Below are 12,425 nucleotides of genomic sequence, written 5' to 3' on the forward strand. Positions count from 1 at the left end.
AAGAAGCTGGAGTTCTATGAGGATGTGTCTAGGGCAGTGGATAGAGGAGAGCCGGTGGATGTGGTCTTTCTGGATTTTCAGAAGGCGTTTGACAAGGTACCTCACAAGAGGTTATTGCAGAAGGTCAGGGGACATGGAGTTGGGGGTAGGGTGTTAGCGTGGATAGAGGATTGGTTGTCAAATAGGCGACAGAGAGTGGGGGTCAATGGGTGCTATTCAGATTGGCGGTTGGTGACTAGTGGGGTGCCCCAGGGGTCGGTGCTGGGGCCTCAGCTATTTACCATTTATATAGATGATCTGGAGGAGGGAACCGAGTGTAGGGTGTCGAAATTTGCTGATGACACCAAGATTGGGGGAAAGGCAAATTGTGCGGAGGGTGTGGAGAGTCTGCAGAAGGATCTAGATAGGCTGGGCGAATGGGCCAGGAAATGGCAAATGGAATTTAATGTTGGTAAGTGTGAGGTGGTCCACTTTGGTAGGAAGAATGGTAGGAAGAACTATTACTTACGAGGCGAAAAACTGCAGCAGGCAACGGTGCAGAGGGACCTCGGGGTCCTTGTGCATGAGTCGCAAAAACCCAGCTTGCAGGTGCAGCAGGTGGTCAGGAAGGTGAATGGGATGCTGGCCTTCATAGCGAGGGGGATTGAATATAAAAGTAGGGAGGTCTTGCTGCAGCTGTATAGGGCATTGGTGAGGCCGCAGCTGGAGTACTGTGTGCAGTTTTGGGCGCCGCACCTGCGCAAGGATATTTTGGCCTTGGAGGGAGTGCAGAGGAGGTTTACTAGGCTGATACCGGAGTTGAGGGGGTTGAGCTATGAGGAGAGGCTGAATAAACTAGGCTTGTACTCGTTAGAGTTTAGAAGAATGAGGGGAGATCTCATTGAGACATATAAGATGATGAATGGGATGGATAGGATAGAGGTGGAGAGACTCTTCCCGCTCAAAAAAGACAGTAGGACTAGGGGGCACAGCCTCAAGATAAAGGGGAGGCGGTTTAGAACGGAGTTGAGGAGGAACTTCTTCACTCAAAGGGTGGTGAATCTCTGGAATTCTCTGCCTGTTGAAGTGGTGGAGGCTGCCTCGCTAAATATTTTTAAGAAGCGGGTTGATGGGTTTTTGATAAGAGAGGGGATTAAGCGTTATGGGGAGAGGGCGGGAAAGTGGAACTGAGCCATGACAGATCAGCCATGATCTTATTGAATGGTGGGGCAGGCTCGAAGGGCTAGATGGCCTACTCCTGCTCCTATTTCTTATGTTCTTATGTTCTTATGTAAGGTGGGTATGTGGAATTAGGTCACAGATCTTTTTATTTACTAATTCGTGGGACATGGGTGTCGCTGGCTGGCTCGCATTTATTGCCCATCACTAGTTGCTCTTGGAGGGCAGTTGAGAGTCAATCACATTGCTCTGGTTCTGGAGTCATATGTAGGCCAGACTGGGTAAGGATGGCAGATTTCCTTCCCTGAAGGATATTAGGGAACCGGATGAGTTTTACCGACAGTGGTCTTCTGGACATCAGTAGATTCTTAATTCCAGATAATTCAGGGCGGCAGGGTGACACAGTGGTTAGCACTGCTGCCTCACAGTGCCAGGGACCTAGGTTCGATTCCCGGCTTGGGTCTGTGTGGAGTCTGCATGTTCTCCCCGTGTCTGCGTGGGTTTCCTCCAGGTGCTTCAGTTTTCTCCCACAGTCTGAAAGACGTGCTGGCCAGGTGCATTGACCCCGAACAGGCATCTGAGTGTGGCGACTAGGAGAATTTCACAGTAACTTCATGGTAGTGTTAATGTAACCCTATGTGTCACTAATAAATATTTTTTATTGAATTCAAATTCCACCATCTGCCATGGCGGTATTTGAACCCGGGTCCCCAGAACTGAGTTTCTAGATTAATAGTCGAGCAATAATACCACTAGGCCTTCCTTAAGAAGCCATGGTCTCATTGATGCAACAGGCTCGAGGGGCTGAATGGCCTCTGCCTGTTCTCGGGTGCGGAGTGTAAGTTGCTAATCTGACGTTTTGCATCCTCTGCACCCAGAACCTTTCTAAGTGTTATACTGCAGGTAAGAAATTGTTGGAGAAAATGTTACTTTGCTGATACTCACCTTGCTGTGTTTGTCTTGATCCAGACAGTGAGCTTTTGTCACCTTAAGGAAGCACTGGAAGTGAACTGGAGCACTGAAAAAGCAAAGATGTGTCTGAAACGCACCCCGAGTGATTATTTTCTGCTGCAAGGTAAAAGAACCTTTATCTGCTATGTATGTTGGCAGTGAATGGTAATGCTGAGCTTCCTGCCATACCTGTGCCTTTTATTTGTGATACAGGGTGATGCCAATAACGTGAGTTCAATTCCCGCACTGGCTTCTCAACCTAAGCTGTGGTGACCCTCAGGTTAAATCACCACCAGTCAACCCGCTCTCCTCCAATCTGAAAGCAGCCTGGGACTATGGCAACTTTACCATTTCCTGTCTTGTATTGTGACTCGTGACATACAGAAACTAGAAGCAGGAGGAGGCCATTTGGCCCTTCGATCCTGCACCACCATTCATCATGATCATGGTTAATCATTGAATTCAATATTCTGATATCCCCCTTTCCCCATATCCCTTGATCCCTTTAGCCCCAAGAGCTGCATCTAATTTCATCTTGAAATCAGACAATATTTTGGCCTCAGCTACTTTCTATGATCATGAATTCCACACATTCATCACCCGCTGGGTGAAGAAATTTCTCCTCACTTCAGGTCTAAAAGGTTATCCTTTTATCCCTTATCCTCAAACTATGACCCCTAGTTCTGGACTCCCCCACTGTTGCGAACATTCTTTCCGAATCTACCCTGTCTAACCCTGTTAGAATCTTATAAGTTTCTATGAATCTCCCCTCATTCTTCTAAACTCCAGTGAAAATAAGCCTAACCGACTTAGTGTCTCCTCATATGACAGACCTGCCATCCCAAGAATGAGCCTGGTAAATCTTCACTGCACACTCTTTATAGCAAGGACATCCTTCCTCAGATAAGGACACCAAAACTGCACACAATACTCCAGGTGTGGCCTCACCAATTCCCAATATGATTACAGCAAAATATCCCTATCCTTATACTCAAATCCCGTCGCTATGAAGGCCAACGTACCATTTGCCTCTCTGCTGTACCTGCGCGCTTACTTTCAGCGACTGATGCACAAGGACTCCAAGGCCTCGTTGAGTATCCACCTCTCACAGTTAACACCCATTCAAATAATAATCTGTCTTCCTGTTATTGCTACCGAAGTGTTACCCCACCTGCTCTAGCTGTAATTAATCTTTCTTTGTGTTTTGGGGATGCAGATATCCTGGCAGTGGTGTACTTGTTGCCTAGTGATTTATTGTTATTCGCTTGAGCAGCTTTCTACACTTCTTCAGAGATCATGAAGAGGCAAGCAGTTAACATGGGATTGAAGGGCAGCACGGTAGCACAGTGGTTAGCACTGCTGCTTCACAGCTCCAGGGACCTGGGTTCGATTCCTGGCTTGGGTCATTGTCTGTGTGGAGTGTGCACATTCTTCTCATGTCTGCATCGGTTTCCTCCGAGTGCTCCGGTTTCCTTCCACAGTCCAAAGGTGTGCGGGTTAGGTTGATTGGCCATGCTAAAATTGCCCCTTAGTGTCTTGAAATGCATAGGTTAGAGGGATTAGTGGGTAAATATGTAGGAATATGGGGGTAGGCCTGGGTGTGATTGTGGTTGGTGCAGACTCGATGGGCCGAATGGCCTCTTTCTGCACTGTAGGATTTCTATGATTGTAAGTCATTGTAAGATACATTTGTCACTCCTTGTGGAGTTTGTGTGAGGATTAGCGTGATATCAGTCTTCTCTGTGACATCTTTTGCAATCTGATCACCTGCTGACATTGGCTATCTTGGATAACACGTGAATAAAACTTGGGAATGTTGTTGGTGGTATCCACTTCATATAACCCTATCCCAGAAAGCAATTCACTGCCTTCGGGGCAGGAGATACGTTGTAGATATTCAATACTGTGGGCAGCACAGTGGCACAGAGGAACCCACTCAGACATGGGGAGAATATGCAAATTCCACACAGTCTGTGACCCTTTCAAGTTTTAAAGTTTATTTATCAGTGCCACAAGTCGGCTTACATTAACACTGCAATGAAGTTACTGTGAAAATCCCCCTAGCCGCCACACTCCAGCGCCTGTTCAGGGTACATTGAGGGAGAATTTATCACGGTCAATGCACCCTAACCAGCACGTCTTTCAGAGTGTGAGAGGAAGCTGGAGCACCCAGGGGAAACCCACACAGACTCTGCACAGACAGTGACCCAAACCAGGAATCGAGCCTAGGTCCCTAGCGCTGTGAGGCAGCAGTGCTAACATAACAATAAATGGCAAGAAAGGATTTGGGAATATTAATGAAGACTTTGCCGTCATGTGGATTTTTGCATCTACCTGGCTTTGGGTTGAGTGACCATTTTCCGGGATGTGGTTCAATGTCGAGACTGATGGCAGATTGGCAGTAAACTGGTCTCAGCCAGTAATATCCCATTTATGCTGTAAGTTGTGCATTAGTTCCATTGAATGAGGGTGTGCAGAGCTGTGTGCTGGGACATCTAATGCACCTCCTGTACTTGTGTTTGTGCCTTTCCTGGAGTTGCACCTCTTGGGTGGAATGAGCCCGTATTCCCACAGAGACTTCCACTATTGAGTCCTGTTAGGAGCAGTTTTGCTTTGCATGGGAATCATAAAGCAACAGGAAGAAGGGTGAGAAGATACCAGCAAATTCACTTGCTCTGACAAGGTGCCAGTTAGCGCACCTACAGTGTGGCCTTTTTGTAGAAGCTTAACAAAACTAGCCGGACTCCTATGGCTTGAGCATGCAAAGCTGCTGGAGTCTTTGGTTACTCGTGACTCACCAAAATCATCCAGAAATATCCTCTTCTCATAAAACCTTGATATGCAGCCTTTTTAAGCGCTTTGAGTGACTCTGTACTCAAAACCCCTCTATAGCTCATTCCACAAGGTGGTGGCTTTCAAAGGGAAAAGCTGATTGTCCAGAAGTTTAGTTGTGCAGGAAAGGTGATCATGCAGCATCAACACTTTAGAGGAGAAACTCAGCTAATGTTCTGGAGACCCAGGTTCAGATCCCGCCACGGCAGATGGTGGAATTTAAATTTAATAAAAAGAAAAAACTGGAATTAAGAATCTACTGATGATCATGAAACCATTGTCGATTGTCAGAAAAACCCATCTGGTTCACTAATGTCCTTTAAGGAAGGAAATCTGTTGTTCTTACCCGGTCTGGCCAACATGCTACTCCAGAGCCACAGCAATGTGGTTGACTCTCAACTGCCATCAGGGAACTAGTTAGTAACGTCCATGTCCCACAAATGAATTTTAAAAATTCCTTAACTCGCAGTGAACCAGACCATCCCATTGTTATGATGTGGAGATGCCAGAGTTGGACTGGGGTGGGTTCAGTAAAAAGTCTCACAACACCAGGTTAAAGTCCAGTAGGTTTGTTTGGAATCACGAGCTTTCAGGGCAGTGCTCCTTCATCAGGTGAGTGGAATGATTTCGTGGTCATCACCTGATGAAGGAGCAGCGCTTCGAAAGCTCGGGATTCCAGGCAAACCTGTTGGACTTCAACCTGGTGTTGTGAGACTTCTTACTGTGCCCATCCTATCGTTAATACGGCAGTGATGCTGTCAGTTTGTTGAAGGGGAAGGAATAAGCGTGCTACAATCACACCAACACAACCCAAATAGGATGAATTTACAATGTAGATTTTGCAGCACCTTTTAGCAGATATTTCTGGTTCCCAGAAAGAAAGACTTGGATTTATACAGCGCGTTGCTGGAGCATGCCAGCCTCTGGAGTAATTTTATAATGCTGGGAGTTTCCCTAGTAGAGCTCCAAAATGGAGCTACGAGTATAACCCAGGTGATTACAGGCAGTTGAACTGCTCTTTTGTAGCTGTGTTTTCTGTGTGGCGCTGATGGCTAACTGAATATGCCAAGTGCCAGCACTTGTGAAACCTGTTGGGCAGAAAGTGCCAAACTGACAAAGTTTAACAGAATCTCTACTGTTGCCTGTGCAACCATTTAAAACTAGATTGTACGCTTAGAATGCGGAGAAAGACTGAGAATTATTTTCTACATTCAGAAAGATAGTGCACGAAGTGCTTTGCCACAGGAAGTGGTTCAGGCTCATGGAATCTACAGTGAAGAAGGAGGCCATTTGGCCCATCGAGCCTGCACTGACCACAGTCCCACCCAAGCCCTATCCCTGCAACCCCATATATTTACCCCCCTCATCCCCTGACATGAAGGAGCGATTTAGCATGGCCAGTCCACCTGACCAGCACGTCGTTTGGACTGTGCGAGGAAACCGGAGCATCCAGAGGGAACCCACGCAGACACAGGGAGAAACTTGTAAACTCTAAGCAGTGACCGGAATTGATCTTGGCTGCCTGGCGCTGTGAGGCTGCAGTGCTAACCACAATGCCACCATGCTGCCCCAAATCAATGGGTATTTAAGGGAAAATTGACTAAATATCTGAAGTAGCGGCGATCTCGAGGGTGTGGGGAAGGAGTATTCCCAACTGGAAAGGAGTTTATTTACAGAATGCAAGGTAAAACCGCTACTGTGGTGCTCACAAGCTAGTCCCTGCCTCAGACAAGTAGTTCAGCAGGCTCAGCCCTGGGCCTACCTTCTAAAAGACTTAGGTAATGAGTTCCAGCTGGGCAGGCCACTTAAGTTTAAAGTTTATTTATTAGTCACTAGTAAGTCTTACATTAACACTGCAATGAAGTTACTGTGAAAATCCCTTAGTCGCCACAATCTGGCACCTATTCAGGTCAGTGCACCTAACCACCATGTCTTTCAGACTGTGGGAGGAGGAAGCCGCAGCACTCGGAGGAAACACATGCAGACACGGGGAGAATGTGCAGACTTCGCATAGACAGTGACCTGAACCAGGAATTGAACCCAGGCCCCTGGCGCTGTGAGGCAGCAGTACTAACGGCTATGCCACCATGCCACCACTACCTGTTACCAGGGGAGCTTGTAATCCACGAGCCTCACGGGGAGATCAGTCTGCGATTTCCCTATGGGTCTCATGGGGGGATATCACACCAGCAAAGAGCCAGCACTGGTGTTATGGGACGAATGGCCACATTTCACACTGTAAAATTGGTTGTGTAATGAGGGAGCTTTCCGGATCTTTTTGCTAATTTATTCTTGTCAAAACACTTGCACCAAAAGGTATTATTTTAGCAGTATTTTGTTCAGACTGTTCTGTTTTATTTTCTTAAGAATTCGCCATAAATAACAGAAGCCCTGCTTCCTGCTGCAGTTTTTAGTATTTCCATTGTCTGCGCTGCTTGGTTACTCAGCTGCTCAGAGGCTGCAGACTGATCCCGCTATCCCACCTGCTTCAGCACAACATCGCTGCTTCCTCTCGTACTAATAGTTCTAAACCCCTCCAACTCCAGTCACCAAAACACCACCTGTGCTAAAAATAAAAGGCCACTGAAGTTTTACCAAAACAGCATTTAACAAGACTTTCAGGTGTTTTGTGTTTCTCTCTCTTGTCAAGTGTACACAGCTGCCTTCCTGGTTGTGATATTTGGAGTAATGGTCAGTGCACATTGCACTTTTCCTGATTGTGTACCCTTAATAACTTCCACTGATTCGAAAAGAGTCAATTGCTTTCTCTGCCATGCAAGCAGTAGTAATCTATGTGGTTATCACAGAGTCACATTGAAACGAAAGACTCTCTCATCGTTTGAGAACTATGGTAAGAGGGTAAGAAATATAGACCAATTTGCCCCTTGCAGCAGCTCACCCATTCAATAAAATCATGGTTAAAAGCAAAAATACTGCGGATGCTGGAATCCGAAACAAAAACAGAAAATGCTGGAAAACCTCAGCAAGTCTGACAGCATCTGTGGACGCAGTAAGTAGTCCCCAGGTTAAAGTTTCTACCCTCTTGAGTGAAGAAATTTCTCTTCATCTGTGTCCTAAATGGACTGCCCCTTAGTCTGAGACTGTGTCCCCTGATTCTAGACTCGCCACTCGGGAGAAACTACCTATCTGCATCTACCCTTTTGCATCCTGTAAGAACTTTTTAATTTTCAATTAGATTAGCTTCTCATTCTTTTGAAACGCTATAGAATATCAATATAGAATTATTTGGTAGCACGAGCTTTCGGAGCACTGCTCCTTCATCAGCTGAGTGAGTGAGTCTGGATGACCTTTATCCAGACTTGAAACATTAACTCTATTCTCTCTCCGCAGACGCTGTCAGACTCGCTGAGATTTTCCAGCATTTTCTGGTTTTTGTTGCAATAAAGTCATGGCTTTTTTTTAATCCGCTCATGGCCTGTGGGCATCACTGGCAGGGTAGGCATTTATTTCCCATACCTGAGGACATTTAAGAATCAGCCACATTGCTGTGGCTCTGGAGTCGCATGTCAACCAGGCTGGGTAAAGACGACAGATTTCCTTCCTTAAAGGGCATTTGTGAACTAAATGGGTTTTTACAACACTCAATAACAGTTTCATGGACCATCATTAGTCTTTTAATTCCAGATTTTCACTGAATATAAATTTCATCATTTGCCATGGTGGGATTCGAACCTGGATCCCAGAGCATTACCCTGCGTCTCTGGATTACCATTCCAGTGGCAATACCATTACACTACTGTTTCCCTTAGCTGATCTCATTGTGGCCTTAAATCCATTTTCTTACCTGTCTCCCAATAATGCTTAGATAAAAGCAAAATACCGTGGATGCTGGAATCTGAATTGAGCTGTGATGAAGGGTTATCTAGACTCAAAACGTTGGCTCTATTCTCTCCCCACAGATGCTTTCAGACCTGCTGAGATTTTTCCCCATGTCTGTTTTTGCCCCAATAACCCTTGACTCTCTTGTTGACCAAAAAAAATCTGTAACTTGACACTGAGTATATTCAATGAGCCAGCCTCCACTGCTCTCTGGGGTAGCAATTTCTAAAGTTTAACGACTCTGAGAAAATAAATTCCTCCTTAAATGGGAAACCCCTTATTTTGAAACTGTTCCCCATGATGAGAAATATCCTCTCTGCAGCTAAACTGTCAGGTCCCTTTGTTGGAGCTGTTGTTTAATAAAATTAATCTATGTCTGGGTGGTTATCACTGCTGCCTCACAGTGCCAGGGACCCGGGTTCAATTCCCAGCTCGGGTCACTGTCTGTGTGGAGTTTGCACGTTCTCTCCCTGTCTGCGTGGGTTTCCTCCGGGTGCTCTGGTTTCCTCCCACAGTGCTGGTTGAGTGCATTGGCCGTACTAAATTCTCCCTCAGTGTACCCGAACAGGTGCCAGAGTGTGGCGACTAGGGAATTTTCACAGTAACTTTGTTGCAGTGTTAATGTAAGTGTGCTTGTGACTCTAATAAATAAACTTTAAAAACTTTACAATGATTTAAGTATATCAAATACATTGATCTGAAGCATTGTATGTGCCACCAATGCACAAAGGGTGTTCAGTCACTCATCAGGACTCTAGCAATTTCAAAGTGGTCTTATTGCCAACATCCTGACAGAATATAAAGACTTAACAATGGTTCAGGCACATCAGGCTATCACAAGGGTACTTGCCCAGACATGTGAGGCAGAGAAGCAGCCAGGATTGAGAAGATGGGTAGGAGTACAAAAGGCCAGATGGACTGACTATTGAAAGAGACCGTGTGTTATGGTGTGGACAGAAGCAAAAATAATGGCTTTGGGCCAAGCCACATAGGCAAGACTTGTGCTGATAGCCTCATCACTTGTGTGTATGTTCGTACAGAATAACACTCCTTTACAAGCTGTGCAGAAAATGTTAGCACGAGGGCCTGCTAAAAGGATAACTTCTAAATAGTTTCTTTTGAGAGGAAAGCCTTAACAAAGTGGGTTATGTTTCTGGATTGTAATTGGAGAAAGTGGTTATTGTACTTTTTTTTAAGTTGTAACACCGGGGTAGCGTTGAGGCATGAAGACCAGAAGGTTGCAGGTTTGACTCTTGGCCTGTGCTGAGTTTGCTGATCTTTAGTCGGGTCAGCAAATCGTCTTCATGGCCCTGGACTAATTGCAAACCGGTGACCTTGACTAGAAAGTGCGTGGAAAATGATGACAGAAACAGGGTCTGTTGTGTTGCCCTTTCTAAACGATTAGCCTACTGACCCTTGCAGTCTAGGGTCACTTGAAGAATGAGCGAGTTTCTGAGCACAAGCATGAGTCTCTGCCTTGAGGACAGGAGGACTTTATAGAATTCCTGTACCATGTGAAATCCAAAGAAAAGCAGCAGAGTTCTCCCTCGTATTTTCATAGAATGATAGAAACCCTACAGTGCAGAAGGAGGCCATTCGCCCCATCGAGCCTGCACCGACAACAATCCCACCTATCGCCACATATTAACCCTGCTAATCCCCCTGACACTAAGGGGCAATTTAGCATGGCCAATCCCCCTAACTTGCACATCTTCAGACATGTGGAAGGAAACTGGAGCACCCAGAGGAAACCCACGCAGACATGGGGAGAATGTGCAAACTTCGCAAGAATGATCCCTGGACTGAAGAGCTTGTTGTCTAAGGAATGGTTGAGGACTCTGGGTCTGTACTCATTAGAGTTTAGAAGGATGAAGGGGGATCTTATTGAAATTTACAGGATACTGCGAGGCCTGGATAGAGTGGACTTGGACAGGGTGTTTCCACTAGTAGGAAAAACTAGAACCGGAGGGTATAACCGGAGGGCTAAAGGGGCGGTCCTTTAAAACAGAGATGAGGAGGAATTTCTTCAGCCAGAGAGTGGCGAATCTGTGGAACTCTTTGCTGCAGAAGACTGTGGAGTCCGGGTCATTGAGTGTCTTTAAGACAAAGATAGATAGGTTCTTGATTAATAAGAGGATCAAGGGTTATGGAGAAAAGGCAGGAGAATAAAGCAGTTGAGAGATATGAGGATAGTGCAGGGAGGTGGAGTTGTGGGAGACGGTCAGCTATAATTAATTATAATTGAATGCTGGAGCACGCTTAATAGGGCTAAGTGACAACTCCAACTCCCATTTAATACACCAAAAGCTCGACAAAGGGCTACCTGGACTCAAAACGTTAGCTCTTTTTTCTCTCCTCACAGATGCTGCCATTCCTGCTGAGATTTTCCAGCATTTTCTCTTTGGTTTTCAGATTCTAACATCCACCGTAATTTGCTTTAACACATTTAACACATCCTTTTCATGCGTTCAAATTCCTTTACCTATGCCGTCCCTATTGATTACAGCATTCCCCCCATCCCCCTCACCCTCACAGTGTGATCTTGTCCTATTCTGCTTGTCTTCGGCCCTGATAAAGGGTCATCCCTGACCTCAAAATAAGGGGGAGCAGATTTAGGACTGAGTTGAGGAGGAACTTCTTCACCCAAAGGGTTGTGAATCTGTGGAATTCCCTGCCCAGTTGAGGCTCCCTCATTGAATGTTTTTAAGGCAAGGATAGATAGATTTTTGAACAGTAAGGGAATTAAGGGTTATGGTGAGCGGGCGGGTAGGTAGAGCTGAGTCCACAAAAAGATCAGCTGTGATCTTATTGAATGGCAGATCAGGCTCAAGGAGCCAGATGGCTCTAACCTAGTTCTTACGTTCTTATGGAATGTTGGCTCTATTCTTTCTCCACAGATCTATCAGACGTGCTGAGATTTTCCAGTATTTTCTGTCCTTAATTGAGGTTGTTGAGAGAACAAAGCTAGTGCCAACTATGTTGATGCGTCGGAGGACAATGGCAGCCATGAGGCTGTGCCCTAGGAATGAATGATCTTTTGTTGGGGGACAGAGAGTAAAATGGTCTTTGTGGGGATGATGGGAGGGCTGGCTGCATCAGTGCAGTAGAGAGTAGTTTATTTTCCAATCTAAAATCCAATGCATCACATTAAATGTCCCAAGATAACTGGAGTGTTATTGTGACGGGCTAGTATAAACTTTTAACAATGAGATACGGTGGCTTTGATCACTTTGGTTCTCAACTGAGAGCACGTAAAGCGCGGGTGACAAGTATACTGATAACATCAGCACTATTATTAACAGTATTGAGTGAATAATAAAGAAGCACACTGCTGTGTGGAAGCTGCCCGATGGAAAAAACCCGTGGGTGTTACAGCTAACAGCTTCAAGGTTGATGTGAGCAGCCGAAAAACAGCCTGCAGGAAACCAGGCTCGGGTAGATGATGTAATAAGGAAGCTGATGGGGCAGAGAAATTATGATTGGCACCTGAAGAGAACTCTCTGGCACTTGCCATTGTTCCATGATGTTACCATTTAACCCCTGGTGTGCCAAATGCCTGCATTGCAGCAAAACAAAGCCTTTCATAGTAGGGAAAAATGCTTGAATCTATCATTAAGGAAGAAATAGCAAGACATCTGGATGTA

At 45.6% G+C, this 12,425-nt stretch overlaps 1 protein-coding gene across 1 annotated transcript in view; it reads left to right on the plus strand.

Moving 5' to 3' along the window:
* Positions 1 to 12,425, plus strand: part of sae1 (SUMO1 activating enzyme subunit 1) — a 125,865-nt gene that overhangs the window by 64,297 nt on the left and 49,143 nt on the right. The window contains exon 6 of the mRNA XM_080218142.1: positions 2,128 to 2,233. Coding sequence (XP_080074268.1) covers positions 2,128 to 2,233 — 106 coding nt within the window. The remainder of the gene's footprint in view (positions 1 to 2,127; positions 2,234 to 12,425) is intronic.

This window comes from Carcharhinus amblyrhynchos, unplaced genomic scaffold (genome assembly GCF_965287045.1).
Source record: "Carcharhinus amblyrhynchos unplaced genomic scaffold, sCarAmb.v2.hapA scaffold_37, whole genome shotgun sequence".
Classification (NCBI taxonomy): domain Eukaryota; kingdom Metazoa; phylum Chordata; class Chondrichthyes; order Carcharhiniformes; family Carcharhinidae; genus Carcharhinus; species Carcharhinus amblyrhynchos.